The sequence below is a fragment of the Equus caballus genome, chromosome 20 (genome assembly GCF_041296265.1).
Source record: "Equus caballus isolate H_3958 breed thoroughbred chromosome 20, TB-T2T, whole genome shotgun sequence".
Taxonomy (NCBI): Eukaryota; Metazoa; Chordata; class Mammalia; order Perissodactyla; family Equidae; genus Equus; species Equus caballus.
In genome coordinates this window covers 41945072-41967056 of record NC_091703.1, presented here as the reverse complement: position 1 = coordinate 41967056, position 21985 = coordinate 41945072, and the positions used below count along the sequence as shown (strand labels likewise).

General features: G+C 41.4%; 1 protein-coding gene across 1 annotated transcript in view; it reads right to left on the bottom strand.

Moving 5' to 3' along the window:
• The window catches only part of DNAH8 (dynein axonemal heavy chain 8), a 283834-nt gene that overhangs the window by 29922 nt on the left and 231927 nt on the right, over window positions 1-21985 (bottom strand). The window contains exons 86-88 of the mRNA XM_070245526.1: window positions 14745-14861; window positions 12849-12950; window positions 4467-4627 (exon numbers count right to left, since the gene is read on the bottom strand). Coding sequence (XP_070101627.1) covers window positions 4467-4627; window positions 12849-12950; window positions 14745-14861 — 380 coding nt within the window. The remainder of the gene's footprint in view (window positions 1-4466; window positions 4628-12848; window positions 12951-14744; window positions 14862-21985) is intronic.

The following is a 21985-nucleotide window of genomic DNA, read 5'->3' as shown; positions in this document are numbered from 1 at the left end:
TGCCTGAGCAGGAACCAGAAACGAGCCAAGGTCCCTGGGAAGAGAAGAACAAAGGTGGATGGGGAAGACCCTAGGACAGACCAAGGGGGAAGTTCAGAATAAAGAGAGATCAGAGGAGGAGGGCCACAGGTCTTACAGGCCAGCAGTTGTCTCTAGCAGAAATAATCCTCCCTTTGAGGCAGAGATCTAGGGCTTTTTACTTGACGTCACATGGTGTGAGGAGAGATTGCAAGATCCTGACACTCTATTTTGGGAATAGATAGCTTACAGCATCTGTAGCATGCTTGCCAGCGAAAGGCTCATATGCCTGGGTCGTGAAAAGAGACAGGCCAAAAGACAAAAAAGCCTGGCCATACCCTCTCCATCCCGTCATTGTCCCTAATCTCAGCCTTCATCACACACAGGACAGGGTCTCCAAGATGGCTTATTAGTCCAAATAGCCCTTCAATGTATAAAAATGTGCCCAATTTCACTCAAAATTAGAGAAAGTAAACTAAAACTATGTTGAGATGCCATTTCTCACCTGTCATATTGGTGGAAATTCAAAAGCTTCATCAACACTTCGTTGATGAGACTTTAGAAAAAGAGGCACTAATATTGCTGGTGAGAGTGCAAAATAGCACAGCACTGTATGAGGAATTTGGTAATATTCACTAATCCTTGATTTATCAATGCTGCCCATAGCAATTTACCCTGAAAATACATCTCCAACAGTATGAGAAACCATAAGCATAAGATTCTTAATTGAGGAATTATTTAGGATAGCAAAATATTGGAAACAACCTAAATACCCATCCAAAAGAGAATGGATGAATAAACCATGATGCATACAAACAATGGAGTAGCATGCAGCTGGAAAAAATAATCAGGGAAGATATCTATGGACGGATATGTGGTGATTTATAGGATACATTGTTAAGTGAAAAAGGCAAGACACAAAATAAAATACATATTATGGCAACTTTGTAAAAGAAAGAAATGGTAATAAGAATATATATCATATATGTATGTATGTTTGTAGGTATGCATGTATGTTTGAGCAAAAAGAAACTCAGAGAAGATAAACCAGAAACGAAAGCATTTGATTGCCCATCAAGGAAGGGGAAATGGGATAGAGACTAAGAAAATCAGAGTGTGAGACAAAGAGCATCTTATTAACTAGTAATGACTTTTAAACCACGTTCATGTTTCACATATTTAAAACAATCAACAAAGATGGAAAAACCTTAAAATGTAACTTAAATAGAAATAAATGTCCCTATATGTCAACTGATAGCATAACCACACAGAAAAGACAATCTGAGTGACTTCTGAACACAGTGCTTTGCACGTCCTCAGTGGGATATATTCTCGGGACAGAAAGAACTGCCAAAAAACCTTGATCTCCACCCAGCACACTTGTTGTTGGTAGAGTGATTGATGAAGTCATTCAGAGAAAAAGAGCAGATATGTTGAAGTTGCTGGGAACCAGTGTTCTCACTGTGGGAGAAAAGAGATATCAATATGGAATGAAGGAAGGCAACGAAGAGCCCCGAAGTGTGCAACTGGAACTGGAGTTATTAGTATTAGCTCATGATGTTTTAAAAAATACATATTTCCTAGCTCTGTCCACTGAGAGAGCCTATGAGGGCGCGCGTGCGCGCGCACACACACACAGAAATAGATTTGGTTATCCAGAGATATATAAACATACAGAGATATAAATATAGAAAGAGGAAAAGCAAATGGAACAAAATGTTAGCGACTGGTGAACCTAGGTGAAGGGTACATGGTGTTCACTGTACTTGCAGCTTTTCTGAGGGTTCGTGAATAGTTCAAAATAAAAAGTCAAGGGGGAAAAATAAAGAATTCATTTCTATCATTGCCCCCATCCTGATGACATTTTTTTTTTTTTAAAGATTTTTTATTTTTTCCTTTTTCTCCCCAAAGCCCCCGCCCCCGGTACATAGTTGTGTATTCTTCGTTGTGGGTTCTTCTAGTTGTGGCATGTGGGACGCTGCCTCAGCGTGGTCTGATGAGCAGTGCCATGTCCGCGCCCAGGATTCAAACTAAGGAAACGCTGGGCCGCCTGCAGTGGAGCGCGCGAACTTAACCACTCAGCCACGGGGCCAGCCCCCATCCTAATGACATTTTAATTGCTCTTTCAGGACTTTTCCAGCTCTGGTCTGTCTTTCTTGAGAGCTGGTGAGCAGAACTGCCTAGGCACAGGAACGCCGGCCCTGTAAGCCAGGGTGAGATGGTTTCAGCCTCGTTTTCATGCTCCTTGGGAGGATTCTGTAGTGCCCTATAGGATCAGGTTCTCTAGGAATCAGCCATCATGACTCCTTGGGTCCTCGCCAAGGATGGAATCAAAGTCCAGAGCCCTCACATGTGAACCGCTTCAACTGCAAATTTGTAAGTGTGTTAAGAGTTATTGGCCATTTTTCTTCCCACTCACATGAACTCATGAGATCTTTCTATAGATTATCTCCATTGATTTACCTTCTTCACAACCTAGAAGAATTTAGTATCACCGACTGATTCAAGAGATATTCTCTGAGCACCAGGTACAGTTTAGCACGGGGGTAACGCAGTGAAAAGTTTCAGACTCATGTTTAATGACAGTAGATAGACAATAGCAAATGAATGAATAAACAGAGGGTATATCACTTGGTGTACAATTTATAGAAAAAAGAAAGCAAGGAGGAAAGAGTCTGGGATGAGGGTTGGGAAGAAGCCTACAATTTTTAAGTAAGGCAGCCAGGGAAGGCATCACTGAAAAGGTGACGTTTAAGCAAAGACCGGAAAAGGTGAAAAGGTGATCCGCAATGCTATCTGGGGGGAAGGACTTTCCAGGAAGCGCAAGTATCCTGTGGTGGGAGCCATCTGGCCGGTTTGAAGAACAGGAAGCTGGCGGGAGCTGGAGCGGAGGGGCCGAGAGTGAGGGCGAGGGCAGAAGGAGACCAGGACAAGATGGGGGGGCACATGGTATTATTGGGCCTATAGGTCATCTGAAGGTCACTGTCAGCCTTTGACTTTGACTTGGAGGGAGATAGGAGCCTTAAGAAGGTTCTGAACAGAGGGATAACGTGGTCAGATTGACGTTTTTAAAGTCTCAGCTAAAGTAAAACTATTTCTCTGTGCGCTTCTCTTTCAGATAATGTTTAAGTTGATTCTCAAACAGATCTCTAAGGAATCTTTTTTATTTCTTTACTTTTTCCCTGTCTCCAGCTAATTTATGACAGCCTCTTCAAATAACAGCTAGAGCCGCCGCCAAAGAGCCATCACAGTTCTGTCATGGGGTCTGAAAGGAGCGTTAGCTATTCATGGGTCTATGAAGATGGAAAGCGGCATGGGAGAGATTAGAGGGTACAGAGAAGTTAGAATCAACACAGCTGACACAGAGGCCAGGAGGCCAAGCCTTGTGCCAGGGGTGAAGTATGTGTTCAGGGACCAAGCAACGGGAGCAAACTGGGACTCCAGAGAAGCCCAGCCAGGGCAGGAGGAGAGAAGCACCCGTGCCCCATCGCAGAGTTGTTAAAACCACAGCAGCAGGTGAGAAACTACGAGAGAGGCACACCCCACGGCTTCTTAGTCATTAAAGCTTAGAATCTGCCAGAGGAGTCTTGGTTTCCTTCATTTCCTGAAACCACTCTCCTGGACGTAAACTTTGTGGTCTTTCATCGATGGGCCAAAGGCAATGACCACCCAGAGGAGAATCTCAGCCGGGGCTTCCTGGAGCCCTCTCTGTGGGGCTGGTTGGTCTTCTTCTCAGGTAGGGATCTCCAGAGAGATGAGGGGTGAGTCCTCATCCAAAGGATGGGTCCAAGAAGGGGCTTGGGACATGGGTGCATTTCTTATCTCTTCACTCATCGCCTCCTGCCTCAGTTGCTGGGGCAGGGACCTCACAGTGACCTGACACCTCCAGCCTTTCCTCCTGGGCTCTGCATCTGTGTCCTGTGCTCCTGTGCTCTTTGCCTTGTGCCTACTGTGTGCAGTTAGGGACAGAAGGATGCAGGTGAGCACATCAGGCGAGAGGGACCACCACAGAGAGGATCGAGCAGAAATACAATTCTTCATCCTGCTTTCTCTACCCTCCTAGCCTTTTTAGATTCTGTTTATGACCATTATTTTTCATGGGTGTTTTGAGGTAAGAGGCAAGGAGCCAGGACACTACAGTTCTATCAATGGAGAGCACCAATACTAGTAACACCAACTGGTTTTATGACACGACAGAGGAGAAAACAGTCAGTGTATACGTTAGAGTTTTAACATTGCCATAAACTCTGGAGCATCAGGATTCAGTGAGGGGAGAGCAGGCCAAGAGATGACAAAGTTGTAACTGGGAGACAGGAAGTGACACTATTTTTCACAGTAAAACAAAAAGAAGGGAGAGGAGAGAGATTAAGAGAGAAAATAAAATGCCTAGTCTTTGCCTGGCTGAGTTACAAACGACCCCTTCAAATTAAAAAATGCCAAGAACTCACGTGATATCAGCGTTAGGGTGAAGCCCAAAGACTTCAGGGTTATCCAGAGATGGCAATGACTGGATGTATTCAAAATACTGGTCTAGAGTTTTGCACAAGGGGATTTTATATCCAGTATAAAAACAGAACGACGGTTCAAACATCTTCTCACTGAACCAGACCTATAGGGGAGAGAAAATAAAATTGATGAACACCTAAATGAAAACTGCCACTATAAAGGAGAAAAGGCCACCCTATTTCCACTTTAATAGTTTTTTATATTGGGTTTTGAAAGCACCTTAACAAACCCGCTGATAGAATAATCAGCACTTATATGAAGTATAGACAGAGGCCACAAGACAAAAACAATGAAGCCTGGGCCTCTGCTTAACACCAAAGAAAATACTTTCTAAGAGTGAAGAGGAGAGAGAAAGCCCACTTTTGAAGAGGAGTGGGAACACGCTGCAGAGTAGATGAGGCAATAAACACACATGCGAGAGAATATCTGGGCCTTTTCATTGCCTCCCTTCTCCCACAAACGGGCTTACGCCCGGGGGCTATGCTTGTGCTCAGTGTGGCTCACAGCAGCACTGAGCACCACACAAGGCCAGGAAAACTTACAAACGCCTCCCCTCCCCTCCTGAGCCAGAGAGCTCCCTCTGTTAATTAAGTTATGTCCCTGGCCACAAGAAGAAAATGTCTTATTGTCCAACTGTCTTATTGTTCACCTTAAGGACAGCCTTTTCTCATTCCTTATGAATTGATTATCTGTAATGTAACAGCAAGAGAACAAATATATACTTGGTGTGAATAGACTTATTCCAAAGAGGGGAAAAAAAAAAATGCTGAATGCCTCTGAGCCAGATTTGAGGCAATGACTTCAGCCTCTAACAGAGCGGCTCTCCCAGGAGGAGGGGAAATAGTGGGAAGACAGGAGGAGTCGAAATGCAGGCAGGATGTCTGAATCACCGGGAGGACTCGATGTGAGCAAAGGTGGGGACTGTGCCTTACTTCAATTGACCATCCTTTCTCTAGTATCTTCCCTCCCTATCCTTCTTCCAGCTCTTTGTGGGTCCAGTGATTGCTCTGAATTACTCTGTGCACCAGTTCTCTCTTTTGCTTTATTCAGCTCAGTTTTAACCTATTCAATTTCTGTGTACAAGGCACTAAGCTTAGAATGGGAACAGAATGCAAAGATGAGACACACACAGTCCTTTCTTTCCAGGAGCTTGTGACCAGTAGCAGGATAAGCCAATTATATAATAACTACAATATGAAGTGCACTAAGGTAAGAGCCAGAGGAAACAAAAAGTGGCAAAATACTAAGGAAGCTTAAACCAGGAAGAAAGACTAGCCAGACGGATGACAGGTAAGGCTTTATCTAGGGGGTGATTTTGGAGATAAACCTGGAAGGATAGGATTTTGACAGGGGAACTTGTGATTGGGGAGACCACACAAGCAAAAGCATAGAATAACTGATGCAAAATGTGAGGCAAGTTGTGGAAATGATCCCATATTCCCTCTCCCACTCTCCAATATAATGTAGTGGTACGAGATAGGACAGGAAGGGTGAAGTGAGGTCATATTATGGATGACTATGGATGTCAGGGTGAGGATTGGTGCTTAATTTAAGAAAATGGGGAGCAGTTGAAAGTTAAAGAGAACAGTGCTGTGATCATGGGCATTATTTAGAAAGATTGGGTTTTTAGTGATGTGGATGACTAGGGAGGTGAAGGCCGTGGGGTCTTCAGCACACAGACAACAAATGACCACACTGAGTTTCCTACTGACAGATGACACGTATCTATGAAAGTAAAATGAAGTTCCTTCTTGTTTTTCCATTACCTTATTTATGTGCACACAAATAGCTGGATTCAAAAACACACAAATAGCTGAGTTTCACAAAATTTGGAAGACATTTTGGCATATAGTCAAAATACAGACTATGAAGTCTACATGAAATTACTTTGGGAGATGGCACCTTACAGAGATAAGAAGGTACCTTACAAAGATAAGCAGTCATCTTCCAAGGACAATAAATAAAATTCTACAGTTGTTAGTTTTAGGGGAGACACAGCATAAGACCCTGAGAACAGAGAAAACAGAGGTTCAAAGATAAGCCCCAAATTGTAGGTCACAGGGACTGAGGATCCACTTTGAAGGCACTGATACACAGGCGAACTGAATCTCACTCTGGTGACTCTGGATACCATGGTCGGGGTAATGTGGCAGCTGATTCGAAGGAGAGACTGAGCCTGAGACTGAGATAAGATGACACGAAGGCAGGATGTGGACTCCACGGTGCTTGCCCGCAGCCTTCTTCAAGACGTTTCTGCCGTGAGGTTCACGTGATAACCTTGCGTCCTTAGAGCTCGAGACCCAAACTCACCTCTCTGGTTATTGAGTGGTGATCTTGGGCACGTCCAAGCTGGACAGAGGAATGAGTGAGGGGAAGGAACCGGCGAGACGGGAGGTTGGAAAGAGTGGAGGATACAGGGCAGATTCAGGGGGCATAAGGGTTTGGGGCGGCCCATTGATCAGAGAGTTGGAGCCACTAACGGTGGAGCAATTCTAAGGAAAGTCCTGAGAGAGAGAGATGGAGAACAAGTCTGGGAAAGCTGCCCAGGGGAAAAGAATGGAAAAACTGTAGGATGAACTTTTCATTTAGGGCAGTAATTGCTGAGAACAGGGTTCAAAGAAGCCAGAATCAGTGAAATAAAGGAGAAACACAACCCAGGCAGGGAGGGACCTGCCGTTACTCAGGAGCAGCCAATGATCTGCGTGGATAAGGAGCCCTGGGCTTCTAGACCAGAAGGTCTGCATGACGGAGACTGCTGTCCCAGGGGCTTTCCCCAGGCCAGGCTCAGGCCCAGAAGATGGAGAATGCTAGTCTTCTGAGAAGCAGGTTGGGATCTGCTGACTAGTCTTCTGTTGCCGTGAATGCTACAGAGAAGAAGCAGGAGAGGAGGAAAGACGCGTTAGGAAAGAGGGAGGAATTACCCAGCCTGAGATTTTGAAGGGGGAGCAGTCTGAGCTATGGACTCTTCTTCCTCTCCTGCCCTGTGCCCTGACTCAGCCGTCCACCTTGAGGTGACCATTAACCACAAGTAGCTTTCAACTGTGCTCAAGAGAGCTCTGGTTCTGACATGGAGAGCAAAGAGGTCTCCTAGAAACCCCCTTCCCTTTGCCAGCAAACTGCAGCGTTCCTGCCGCCTTTGGGTAAGGCGGTTTCAATAAAACAGATAAACCAACTAAGAGAGTTGGCTAATCAGGACTTTTCCTGAATTTTACTTTTTAGAAAAAGAGTCAAAGCATTTTTTTTTAAAGACTGATATAAAGTGCTGTAAAAAAGTATACCTAATTTTCTGGTTGTGCTCTGGAGGTCAGTAAAAATCCAATCCAATCTACTCTGTCTTAGATAACAGTAACCCTGAGCACATAAAGCTCTCAATCTGCTGAGATTAAATTGTGTTGATCATCATCAACAAACACACATTGAGTGTATCCCAGGTGCTAGAGAGAAGGCATACAGAGACCTAGAAGACTTCTTTCTTACTTCAGTGGGCTTGTAATGCAGTGGGGGAGGCAGAACACGTGTATTAGGACCCCGTATTCCCTCTCCCACTCTCCAAGGCAACTGTTCACAGCTTTTCCTCTCTCTTCCAATGTCCCAAACTCGCTCTCCCCTGCCCTCAGCTGAAGACCTGCGTCCCCTCAGCCGACGATGCTTCTTATTTCACTCTGAACATAGACAGTCAGAAGAAAGCAACGTTATCTTCCCCCATGAAACCTCCCAGTCCCTGAACCCATACCCATGTCCTTCCCATCATAAGGAAGGGGCTGCCTCCTTCTACCAGGGGGAGAGGAGGGCACCATAGGGATGGTGTGCAAAACAACCGGCACACAGATTGGTGAATCTAAACCAGCACGGGTGGCTAAGAATCATCATAATGAGTAACAGAGGTGGGGGAAAAAGGAGGCGCAAACAAAGTGTTCCACAACAGTAACACGGAAGATGCAGGTCAGAAGGGCTTGGAGTTAGAGCCTACACACTATGGTTAGATCTCAAGTCATCATGATAGAAAATGTAAAGGATAGAAATGGACTACACAATTTTCAAATTTTATTTCAAAGAGAGAAATAAAACCACATTTTTCAAAGAACAGAAAAGACAAAAAGGGGGAAAAAAAGCATAGTTAAAGAAAACCACAAAATTAGATGGAAGAAATAAGTCAAAACATAGCAGTAATCACAACAATAGTAAGAATATTAATTTGCCTGTTAAAATACAAAGACTCTCAGATTGAAAATTAAAAAGTCTGGCTATTTGTTATTTTTAAGAGATAAATTTAAAACATAATGACAGAAAAGTTAAGATAAAAGGAATAGAAAAATATAGGCCTGCTATATTAAAATTAAGATTTATAATCATTAAAAGACTAACAGGAGAACGAAAAGGCAAGCTTCAGAGTGGGAAACGACATTTGCAACCACATAATCAACAAAGAACTTGTGTCTAGAATATGCAAAAAGTGCCTATAAATCAGTTTTTTATTTTATTTTTTTATTTTTATTTATTTATTTTTTTTTGAGGAAGATTAGCCCTGAGCTAACTACTGTCAATCCTCCTCTTTTTCCTGAGGAAGACTGGCCCTGAGCTAACATCCATGCCCATCTTCCTCTACTTTATACATGGAACACCTACCACAGCATGGCTTTTGCCAAGCAGTGCCATGTCTGCACCTGGCATCCGAACCGGTGAACGGCGGTCTGATGAGAAGCGGAACGTGTGAACTTAACTGCTGTGCCACCGGGCCAGTCCCTAAATCAATTTTTTAAAAGTACAGACTACTCAAGAGAAACAGAGGCAAGGATGTACAAGCAAGTCACAAAAATGAAAATAAAAATAGCCAATAAACAAGTGAGGGTGCTCAACTCCACTAGTATTCAGAGAAATAAAAATTAAAACCAAAGTAGATACCATTATATGCACACTACACTGGCTAACATTAAAAAGACTCATAATGCTCAGTGTTGGCGAGGATGTGGTGAAATGGGACATCTCATTCTTTTGCTGGATTTATAAACTAGAACAATCACTTTGGAAACCAGATTGACATAATTGATTAAAACAGAAAATACGCAAACTCTATAACCTGGCAATTCCATTCCTAATAGAAAAACATATCCATATGCACCAAGAAATCTGCACAAGAATGTTCTCAACAGCATTATTTATAATAGCTCCAAATGAAAATGATCCTAATTTCCACCAATACAATACAATGGAATACTATACAGTAATGAAAATGAGTAAACTATTGCTACATGATATGATGTGGATGAATTTCAAAGTATGTTGAGAAAAAGAAACCAGACACAAAAGAAAACATACTCTATGATCCCATTTATATAAAGTTCAAAGACAGGCAAAATTAAACTACATTATTAAGAAGTACATACTTAGCTGGTAAAAGATATAGTGAGAAAGAAATTGTTTCTAGAAGTCAGAACTGTGGTAACGCTGAGGGAATGAGAAGTCGTGATGGAGAAGGGGCAGGCATGAGTCTTCAGGGGTGCTGGAAATGTTCTTTGTCTGTTTGAAGAAACTTATTAAGTTATACGTTTATGTTTTATATATTTTTCTGTCCTGTGCTATATTTCATATTTTTAAAAAGTAGGTTAAATTTTTTAAAAATTTGTCAGGCAAATACCAAGTAAAGGTCCATTCCCTTTCCTCTTCTTCCTTGATCTTTCCCAGTTGACGATTTCTTTTTTCTTGGTACGTTAACATACTCAGGACCTTGTCCTTAGCTTTTTTTTTTTTTCCTTTTCTTTCTCTACAATTTGTTCTTAAATGATGGTCTCATCTAATGTTTTGACTTTAAATGCCATCTACATGCTGACAAATTCCAAATCTTTCTCTAGCCCTGAGCTCTCTACTGAACTCCAGAACTGTACATCCAACTGCCTTGTTTATCTTTGTTCATTCTCTCATTCAACAAATATTTATTGAACACCTGCTATGTGCTAGGTTCTGTTCCAGATGCTGAGAATTTGGCAGTTTTGTAATCAGGCAAAGTCTCCGCCCTTATGGAACTTACAGTCTTAGACAACTCCACATGAGTGTCTAGTAGGCATCTCAAAAGTTATATGATCAAAACAGAACTGATTTCCACCCCCAGCCAATAATACTCATTTCTTCTGCAGCCCTTCCCCTTCTCGGTAAATAGCCCCATTCTCTGTCCAGTTGCTTAGGTCAAAACTAGGGGTGATCCTTGACCCCCGACCCCTTCTCTCACCATCAGCATAATGCTGGTCGTATCTGTACAATATACCTAGAATCCAGCCACTTCTCACGTCTCCAGTGCTGAAACTCCAATTTTAGGTACTTTGGGAATTATTCTAACACAAAGTATCCTTACTAACACATCTATTTTTCTCCTCTGAACCTCAGATACGGAGGTGAGTTTATCACATTCCTTTATTTTATTATTCTCACGAGTCTAAGCCCCTTTTATTTTAGTTTTTCCCCATTCAGCCCTGGTGTCCACTCCCAGTCGCCTTCCCTCTGAGGGCATCCATTTAAATGTAGTTGCTGTATGTCCTTGTGAAATATACATGTGTTACTTCATAGATCTCACTTTATTTTTTTAAACTCTCAACACCAAGTTTTTTGTTTTTGTTTTTTTTAAAGATTTTATTTTTCCTTTTTTCTCCCAAAGCCCCCTGGTACATAGTTGTGCATTTTTGTTGTTGTTGTGGGTTCTTCTAGTTGCCAACGCTAAGTTTTTAACATGTATGCATGATGTCGTGTGGATTGTTTCTTCCAAGTGCCGCCTTGTATTCCACGATACGAGTCGACACAAACATTTAACTCATCTGTTCCCCTGTGACAGGCTCCTAGGTTGCCTTCAACTTCCTACTACCACAAATAATGCTATAAATAATATCTTTGCACATGTACACGGACCTGCCTGAGAATTTCTCTGGAAAATATAGAAGACTAAGTGCCTCCAGATTGCACCCTAGAAAGGTGAGCAACAGTATTCCGCTGTGCTCATCCACTATTTCTCATCTATTCTCATAGGATTCTTAGGGATTTGTAGTGGATGCTGTGATGCACCACCAGGCACTTCTTCAGGACCCAGGCACTCGTTCCCCCAGCTGTCTGGAGTATTGGCTACTGAGGGCTCACAGCATTGTTCCTCCCCAGGAATTGCCCTGGCAGAAAGAAGCCGCCTCAGCCAAGGTCATGTCTAGGGGTAGTGGGGAGCTGCAAACAGATCTCCATCTCAGAGTCTGTTTCCTACGATGATAACCTTCAGCTCCACATAAAATGTTGCCACGAACATTTTTATGCATATCCATTTGCGGAGTTTTTCTAGAAATGTTCTGGGATGTATCTACCCAGGCTACTTAATTTTACTAATTTTGTCCAATTGCTTTCCGGGAGGCCTGTACCGGTTTAACCCCCAGCAGCTGGGCTCCTGCCTCCACTCATCCTTACCCATACTTATCATCATCCACCTTTCTCCACATATGGCTTCAAGAAAAACTTGCAAAAATAAGTCAGGGTTGAAAGAAAAATCAGTTTTCTGGTCAACCTCCGGTCTACCAAAATACCTCCAAAGCTTATGCTTTGTTATTGAGGTTTTAATTTTGTTAAGGGGGAAAAAAATCATTGAGACAGAGAATTACCAATATAGATCCTAATGTAAAGAATTCATATAACCATAAAATACTCACATATCTGATTTTTCTCCCACTTAGGTAATGTTTATTGCTTCTTTAACATGTAAAAATTTTAGGAAGAATTTGAGTCTGGTAGATGCAGTTACACTATTCATCCTTGACGTGAGAGCCATAATTGCTAAGGAATAATTTTCTCTAGAAAATGTTTACCAAAGTGATATACATGGATTTTACTAAGCACAGAGGGGAAAAAAATTAACACCTCATCAATTTTTGATTATCTGTCCTAATGGACGAGATGAGAAAACTCAAATTATGGTTAATTCTCCAATCACTAATTTTGGGGCTTGAAATTGCCATGAGACTTGCAATCAGAGGAGGAGGCAGAGAAATTATGTCCAGTGTTTTCACAGAGGAGGGGAGATGGGGAGAGACCCTGGGTATGAGGAGCCCATCTACATAGGAGAAGATTCATAGACCATTGAGAGTTGACCACTGCTCTGCTCTGGACCACAAGTAGACGGCTAGTTAGTTCGGTTTGGGTTTTGGTTTTGGTTTGGTTTGGTTGACTGATTCTTTTCAGCAACTCTACTGTATAGTTTTTTTCCCTTTAAGTTTGGTTTACCTATTACAAACAAAAAATACTCTTATTTAAAAGGAAAATGCAATGAAATGTGTCCCCAAGCTTTTTTTCCTAAATTGACTTACTCTAGCAAAGCAATTAAGTAGACGTTTATCAAAGTCATCTGTCACTCTGCCACCATATTGTACTTCTCCTATCATGTACCGGACCGTACTCCATGATACACCCTTTAGTAAAAATAAAAACAGAGTTATTCATTGTCAATCCAAATGAATAATTCTAAACATTTCAGAGCTTTCCTTAGAGCAAAGGTCTGGAAAAGGAAGCACTAGCATTTAAAATCACTCATTATCTTACATTAATAACTCCTTTGCTATCACATGATTGGAACTGCTATTGTTTGCTCACCAAAGAAAAATCTACAATACTAAACATTGGTGGATACATTGCTCACTGATTACTTAAAAGAGGGACAGAACAGCTATTTTTCACTCTGTGGATGTAATTACCTATAATACTCATTATAGTAATGCCAAGCCGTTAGAGAAGAAAAAAGTCATGTTTAGTGAAGAAATAAGAAAAATCAAGTAATCAGTGCTTTAAAATACTTTCTTAGTAATGTATTTTCTGAATAGGTATGAGAACAACTAGAAAATTATTCATTCACAAGATTTTTCTACAAGGTAATCCTTTGCTGTCTCAATCTGTGAGCTGTAACTACATCAAAGTATTTATTAATTTCCACAGCAATCTTATACTAGCACTACATTTCAGATATTAATAGTTTCTTTATTTTAAAAAAAACTTTTCAATATATTTGGGGTAGAAGAAGTAAGGATGCTTGATTTTTATTTGCTTTTAGTTAAAATTTTATTTTTCAGCTTCGTTGACTTTCAAAGCAACTATTTCAAAGTTACCGTTATTTGTATATACCAAAATGATAAATAATTACAGAATATGAACTCATATGATATAATTTCTCATCAAAATGTCATATTCAATTTAATACCCCTTTGTAATTTCAAGGAAAATTGATGGTTTGATGCTAGATTTCCCACCTGCTCAGAGAAAAATTCGTCATGGTTCACCCTCACCATACTGATGCCGCAGTGTCTATAATTATCTTCAAGATCTACTATGAGAAGGAAGCAAGGGAGAAGCAGCAGGAAACTGGTGTATACTGGGCTGTTATTGGGTGCCATATACCGTGCTTTCACAAATGCTCACTCATTGTTTCTCACAGAAACCATGGCCACTTTATAGATGAGGAAACAGGCTCGAGAGCCTACTAAACTTGCTCAAGCTCACAGAAAAAATAGATTTCCAACCCTTTATGACACGTGTGAAAGGACAACTGGGTTTGTGTTCTTGCTGTGTGACCTTGAGGAAGTCCCTTGTTCTCTCTTGTCTGTTACCTCATCCATAAAATGGGGATAATAGTAATGCCTTCTGTGTCTACCTCACGGAGTTATGAAAATAAAAATGAGATCCTGCATACTTGAGCACTTTGAAAACTGTCAAGTGCTAAATAATGATCAGTGACCACTATTAGAGATTATTGCTATGTATAAGCAAAAGCTTGAAAGTCTGATAAGATGTGACAAGGTGAAAAGGAACTTTCACAGGGGCTGGGAGATAACATCTTCACTTCAAAGAGGCACGAAAGAAGAAAAGTTTGATTTAAGGTACACATTCTTTTGAAGCGCACTGTGGCCCTTGGGTGTGATATGAGGAAGGCTGTGATGTTTCTCAACACACTGCGTTTCTTCATTAGTGGTCCGCCTCTGTTCTGTATGTGGTAGAGACACAAGTGTGAGACAGGGTCCGAATGCACTCCTGTGGGCAGTAAGTGTGTGAGTGGAAATGGCTGGACCAGTAAACAGCTGACTGGAATGAGCAGTCCCTTTTGGGGAGGTGGGGGGACCCCAGCAAGTTCACTGCATATCACAGATTGAAAATGTCTGTAGGACCTTGGCTTAAGGAGAGCAATAAAAATAGAAAAAAGAAACAATTTCACTCACTTTTTTAATATCACATTCATCAAGGTGATTCTGAATAAACTGAACACTGGCTGTAAAGTCAGCAGAGTTGAATTCATAGGGAATATTCCATCCTAAGGGACCAAATTTGCGTCGCTCCTTAAAAACACCAAAGAAAAGTCAGTATGGAGTGAGATTTTAAAATTGTATGCAGCTATTTCCTTTTATTAGTAGTAGTAAAACATGAAGTACAATAAAATTAAGGCATGATATAGAAATAAGTTGACATCATAGAAAAGCAGTGTACAATTTCGGGTATATTAACCATCAGAAATATCGTTCCATGGCTCTATAGCCAGATGGTTGACAAGAACAAATCTCCACATGTTTGCCCAATGAGAGTTCTTGGGTTTAAAAAAAACAGTCTAGGTCTCGATTGCCAACTCAAAAAAATGTGGTAGGTGCTCAATAAATGTCTGTTGAATGAATTCATTTATTCTAAATTGGACTCTTGGAAAGAAAGTTTCAAATGTTAAACCTAAGGGTTTGAATTTTTGTTTGTCAAGTTGAATAACTTCAGCACTCAAGAGTATTTAGACTCCCTGCTAGTTTCATTTTGTAATTTCGCAATTTCCGATTTTGAAGACTAAGAATTTCTATTGCAAAACATGACACGCTGTCTTAAAACTTTCACATTGCCTTCATTTGTTCTCTCCCATGAACCAGTGACTAACAGTTTTGAATTGCCAAGTCACCCATAAATAATCAAACTGGGCTCAGATCAAATGATTCAATTGCCTTGATATTCTGGAGACCATTCTAAAGGTATGTAAGTGTTGGAACTGATCATTCCAGGCCCTGATTACCTAGCAACCCACATAGATTAACTCAAATGTTACCATACCGTCATCTTGCCCTGCCTCAGCACACAATCTCTCTCTACGGAAGGTCCAATTGTTTATTGGGGTTAGCTCCTAGGCCTCTGAGCCTAGTACCTGAGGTGGGGACTTCTATGGAATGTAAAATCCTGATACACCTATGGGAAGACATAATTCTACTTCTCTATCTCTACATATACACAGTCATGCATTGCTTAACAGCAGGGATATGTTCTGAGAACACATCATTAGGCAATTTCGCCATTCTGGAGTCATCATGGAGGGCACTTACACAAACCTGGATGGTATAGCCTACTACACACCAAGGCTAAACGGTAAGAATCCAATGAGACCATCATCATACATGTGGTCTGTCGTTGACCACAGTGTCATTATGTGGCAAGTGATTGTATTAGTTTTTCTTTCCTTTTTTGCCTTTCTCAACCCAACACACACACACACACACACACACACACACATTGTTGTCACAAGCCATTCCAATAATTCTTACTGCAGCTGCTCCATGCTTTAGATACTCAATAATATCACTATTTAAAGTTATCTAAATGAATTTTAGTTTAGACAAGTTCATGGACAGGTCAGAGAAGAAATTCAGAAAGCAAGAAGGCTTAATTACTGATTTTTAGGATATGATTTTTAAATATTAGGCATACCGTGAAAATTAATGAGTCTAGATGTTCTGGCCCTAGGAGTTCAGACTGAGGGCAAACAAATAACTCTTAAAATGTAAACTACTCCCATTACCTCTAGACCTGTACTTCTTTAGGGTAGGTTGTCAGGTGTTAGACATTTGTCTGGTGTGACTCCCACGCCCACACTTTACCTAATTAGATCAAAGGTGGACAACCAGCCCAGGAGGAGCCAATCAGATTCCTTCTCCCAGGAATTTAGAGTAAGGGTTCAGACTTGCTTTCCAGAGTTATCCTAGTCAGAGCTTAAACCAAGGAGACTTGTGAACACAGGAGCTGTGAAGCACCATCTTCGACCTTGAACAGAGAAAGTGAGAAGGAGCAGAGGTGCAGCCTTGACAGGAGGAGAGACCTGTGGTGTCCCAGGTGCAAGAGCGGGGAGCCTTGGTTCCTAAAGGTGTGAGCTTCACTTGATGGCTTTCTGCTTCCTGGTTTCAGCATTCAAGTTGCCTTGCTTTGTTTGTCTAGTTGTTTCATGTTGAAATATGTGGTCTTGTAACCAGATTTTGAGCCTTGATGGTGAAAACCTGTCTCCCATTTTTGTCTCCCCTTTTGCAACTGCACCTTGGGGAAAGGCTCATGGTTGTCTAATAAACAGCAGTTGATTATTGTTAGACTAAAAGGCACTCTTCCTCTCACCCTCTGTGGGGATCAATTTAGAGGCTGACATAGAGATTTGAATTTCTTGAGTGGTGCCCAGAAACATAGAGGTGAACCGCCTCCAGGTTATTCTAGGAGCAAGGGTGGGTTGGAAGGGTCTATGGGATATTAATATGAAAATGCATTCAGCTAAGCCTTGAGTCTCTGGCGTTCCTTCCATCTTGAGGACTTCAAAGAGAAGAATGCTAACCACTTATTGGTGAAATGCAAATGTTTTCTAATTTTTTAAAAAACAGAATCAACTCTGAAATAGTTCTACTTATGTTGACTCAATTTTTAAATGTTACTGTTCAGTTAGACAGGAGATTGAATGAAGAATAATTCTTTCTTTCCTATTACTGAAGCTGCTTAAATTGGCTCTATAGAATCACTCCCATTTATACGCACTGAACGATTGCAATTCACTTGCTCCTTAAAATGTGATCTTTGAAAATTGCCCCAATGCTGAAATTTGCTTCATTTTATGTTACTTCCCATCAATTTTCATTTAAAGCATTCACTTTTTAGGTTGGTTTACTAAAGTCATAGACTGTTTAGCATATCTTGGGGAAAAAAAGTCAAAATCTTGGTGGGTGTCTTTTCCTTCACAAATGAAGTCATTTCACTTTCTTGCTACTTTTTTTGAGACTCACTAATCTCTCTAAATGACAATAAACAAAAAAACCCCTGAATTATCAGCTTGGATTACTATCAGGAATGATTCAAACCACTAGGGCCTAAGAACTCATTCAGAAGCTCAAAAGCAGGGAACTTTGCTAGAATTTGGAATATTTGGAATATTGAGTCTTTTTAGTCCAATCAGTATTTTTGAAACTGTGAAATGAGTCCTACGTGATATAATAGAAAAATTTTTGAATCAGTGTATTTTCAAAAGGTTTTAATTTCGTTGAGAAAATAAGACCTAGAAATAAGGAAAGGACAATGTGACAGTGAGCATAATTAACTGTCAAAATTTAATAGATGATAAGCCTGAAGAAAAAGACATTCAATCAGAGGCTTCTGGAAAGAACGAAACTGAAGCTGGTCTTTGAAAAGAAGGGAGAAAAGACTTCTGGGCTTGGTGAAGGCCATGAGCAAAGATAGGAACGCAAAGCTCACGATGCATCCAGAAGGAGTTTTCAGGTAGATGGTTCTACTGCAGCAGAGGGCAACCCCTAGGGAGTAGCTGGAACCATGTGCTCAGGTGATGACTCAAGGATGGAATGTAGACAGACTGAATGTCAGGATAGAGAGCCAAAACCAAACTCAAGACAAGGGAGTTATTATCCATTACTAAGATGAAGAGTTATGATTTTAGGAAGAATAGTCTACTCCTTACTGAATTTAATGAATACAATTTTTTCCCTTTATTCCAAAAAATATACAAAACACAGAACTGTTAGTGACGTATGGAAAACTGGATTCCTCCCTTAGAACTCTGAAGAAAAGTCGCTCAACGGAATCATCACTTTAATGATGGCAAAGCTATTTTCAATTTTATGGTAGGTTCTACTTCAGCCCAATGATCCTACCTCCCACAGGCCCATGCAGAATCACTTCAGTCACATCTTCAAATCAAGGCTGTCTTTGGAGCACCACATCCTATTTATTTAATAACTGGAGATAACATAAAATGAAAAAATACAATGCATACTAGACAATATAAGAGAAACTTTAACAGGTGAAAATAATTAACAGAAATGGCCAGAGCCACTGGGAAACACTACAGAGCAAAGTGTAGAAGATCTTTTTAAAAACCTGTGTCATATTATTGTAATTATTCTGAATACGTTTAAATTAAGAACTTAATAATCACGCTCCTCAAAGCAAGAAGTTTATATACACTATTAAACTTGAAGGGAGTGTTTGTCAAGGCTCAAACTTTAGAAAGAAAACAAAATGTAGGAGAAGGAAACATTTTTCTGAATAAAGACCTGCTCATAGTGGAATTCCCTGGCTGCTATTGATATGGCCATTTTTATTTAATATTTAAATTATTTCTAAGAGCCGTGATAAAATTTCCAAGTTTGCAACTGCCTCTGCAGGCCCTGAGAGCTCCTAATCAATCTCTTTAGCAAAAAACCTCAAAGAGTTGGGTATAAGCTGTTAGAAAAGTCCCAAATGTGGGCCACAATGTGGGCATGCCAAGGTGATGGGGAGAAAATTCCAAACCATGAAAAGGATGTAAAAATGACTAAAGACTCCTCCCTTAAGGGCAATGTCTGTTTGGCAGTTATTCTCAACTGTTGTTGCATGTTAGAATCACTTGGGAAGTTTTTAAAAGGACTGAGCACCCCACCCCATCATCTCCTCCCGGGGTTTCCGAGGCCCAGGTAATGGGTACGTTGGGACAATGGGCAATGGTACATTAACCATTAATAGGAAAAAACCAGAAAACATTATTCTGACCTTCCACAGGAGGTGTTGAGAGGAGACTACAAATGTAATTATTAAGTTTCAAAAGACCAAGACTTTGGAGGAAGATGTATTTAAAATTAAAATCCTGAAGGGTGAACATGGGCTTGCTTTGAAACCCAGAATGATGTTATGCTGGAGTTTCTGGGAAACCATAGAGAGACAATACTGAGTTCCCTTGAGACTCATCTTCAAGACGATTCGGAAATCTCCTCAAGGAGTAGTGGACAAATGGAGCCGAGGCATGCACCAGGGCACCGAGAAGGCAAGGCTCCCAGGGCGAGGGCAGGAGGGCTGGCTGGCAAAGAGAGACATCACCAGACTGCAGTAAGAGCAGCTGCTGCTGCAGTAACTTCCTGGCCTATGAGGATGGTAAGTTCCTGGAGGAGAGGGGAGGGAGGCCGGGAGAGTTTGGAGCAAGCAGAGCTCAGGGCAGAACTGGCTTGTGCATCTATGCAAGTTCCCATGGCAGCACCCAGGGCACCCTCCTACTGAGTAAGCCTGCTCCCACCTCACCGACCGACAGAACAAATCACACCTTCCACCACTCTTCTACCCAAGAAAGTTGTCCTTGACCAGCCAAATCTACTTCTTATGCAAGAGGCAGGGTGCTCATTCTGTTGTCTGTACCAATGAGTAGGGTCCACATAAAACATGATGCCCTTGGGCAGGGGTGAGCTGATAGCATGATGCCAAAACATAACTTAGTACGAGAAATTACGCTGGGGGACATCCAACTCTCACATTTTACCACTAGGTTCCCCATTCTAATGCGTGATGGACTCCAGCATGAACTCCTCCCCAGCTCTGAAGCTTCAGATTGTGTGACATGAGCCAGTTCCCTGTTCTTTTTTTCAGTCTCTTCAAGGACAAAATATATACACCATGTTTGTAGAAAGCAAGAGATATCTAGGTTAATTTGGAGGCATCAATTAATCAATTAACAAATGAAGTATTCGGCTATCATGTCCGACACTAGAGAAATATAAGTCACAATCTGTCCAAATCCAGAACAGTCCCTCCCATCGCAGTTGTGCCTCAAACTCTACTGAGCACACGAGTCACTTGGGCATCTTATTACAATGCAGGCTCTGACTCAGCAGGTCTGCGATGGGGCCTCAGATTCATCTCTTACAAACTCCCAAGTGAGGCACATGCTGCTGGCGCGGGACCAAAAGCCCCTAAAGAACTTTGGATCTTTCTGTCAATCTGACTCTATCCTAACCAAATAAGAGAAAATATTTGGACAATATCACAGTAAATCTTTCTGAAATTGATGAAAAAAGAACAGAGGAAACTATGTTTGAATTATCTGCACTCCCCACATAGCCACAGAACGGGATAACAGAATGTTAGAAATGGGAAAAATCTTGAAAGATCACCTCCTTCCGCCTCTAGACACACAGATGGGGAAACAGAAGCCTTGAGAGGGACATAACAACCTCACAGAGCTAATGGGCTTCACAGCGAGTCTAACGCCCAGGACTGCGATTCTCCATGGAGTGCTCTTTCCAGCACACCATGACTGGATTTTAAGAGATATTCAACCTTTAGCTTCACAGCCCTAGCAGTGGAGAATTTTTTCTGTTTTAACCCAAATACACGTGATGTTAAGTGCGAGCATTTTGGCTCCATGACTAAACCGTGGTCCTCTTGTTCTTCTGTTTAGCGGTTGGCTAATGGCCACTAAAAACACAGGTTGCCGCACAGACTGTATGGAAAATACCCCCAATCATCTCCCCGTGATAAGCACAGTGGAAGAGTTGAATCATCACCACTGAGAACAGAATCATAAAATATATTATTTGTGAATTGATAATTAAATAACAGAGTTAAAGCAATATTTGTATTAGAGCGTGATAAGGTCTAGCAAAGCGAGCAATTCCCAGATAAGAATGTATGAAATAGACTTCAGTGACTTGGAAGCTGTAATTTACAATCCAAAGGCCACAACGGAACTTAGTGAAAATAACTGCCCACAAAGCCTTTAACCTGATTTTAACTCCCTCAGGGTTCGGGGACAGATAAACACCAGCTAGTCCTCTCTACACGGCCCTCTCTGCTGGGCAACATGGAACCTGGTAAAGTGGTAGAGACAATGAACCTAGGGTAAATATGCCCAGTATTTTCTGGGGTGAGCACCAAATTCCCATCCACCTTTAAGCAGGGTGGGGAGAGATGAGGTGAAGCTCTTGCACCCCCATGCACAGCTAAAGCACGCCTCCTGGGACCAGCCAGTTAACTGTTTTGTCTTCACTCCAGCCTCAGGGAAGGAAGACATGTAGGAAGGGGTTAAAGGAGGCTCTTCATCTCTCTGTGAAATCAAGAAGTGGATCCAGTACATTAAAATGATACAGTTTTCAAATGCAGAACACATATAAAATTCAAAAATAGAACAAAACAATGAAAAATCCCATAGATAAGTTGCTGGGTAGCCAAAAAATTATTAAATTACTATATAAGTGGGGTTTGCCTGGTGGTATAGTGGTCAAGTTCAACCTGCTCCACTTCAGTGGCCCAGGTGCATGGGTTGCGGTGCCGGGCATGGACATACACAGTTCATCAAGCTATGCTGTGGCGACAACCACATACAAAATAGAGGAAGATTGGCACAGATGTTAGCTCAGGGCCAATCTTCCTC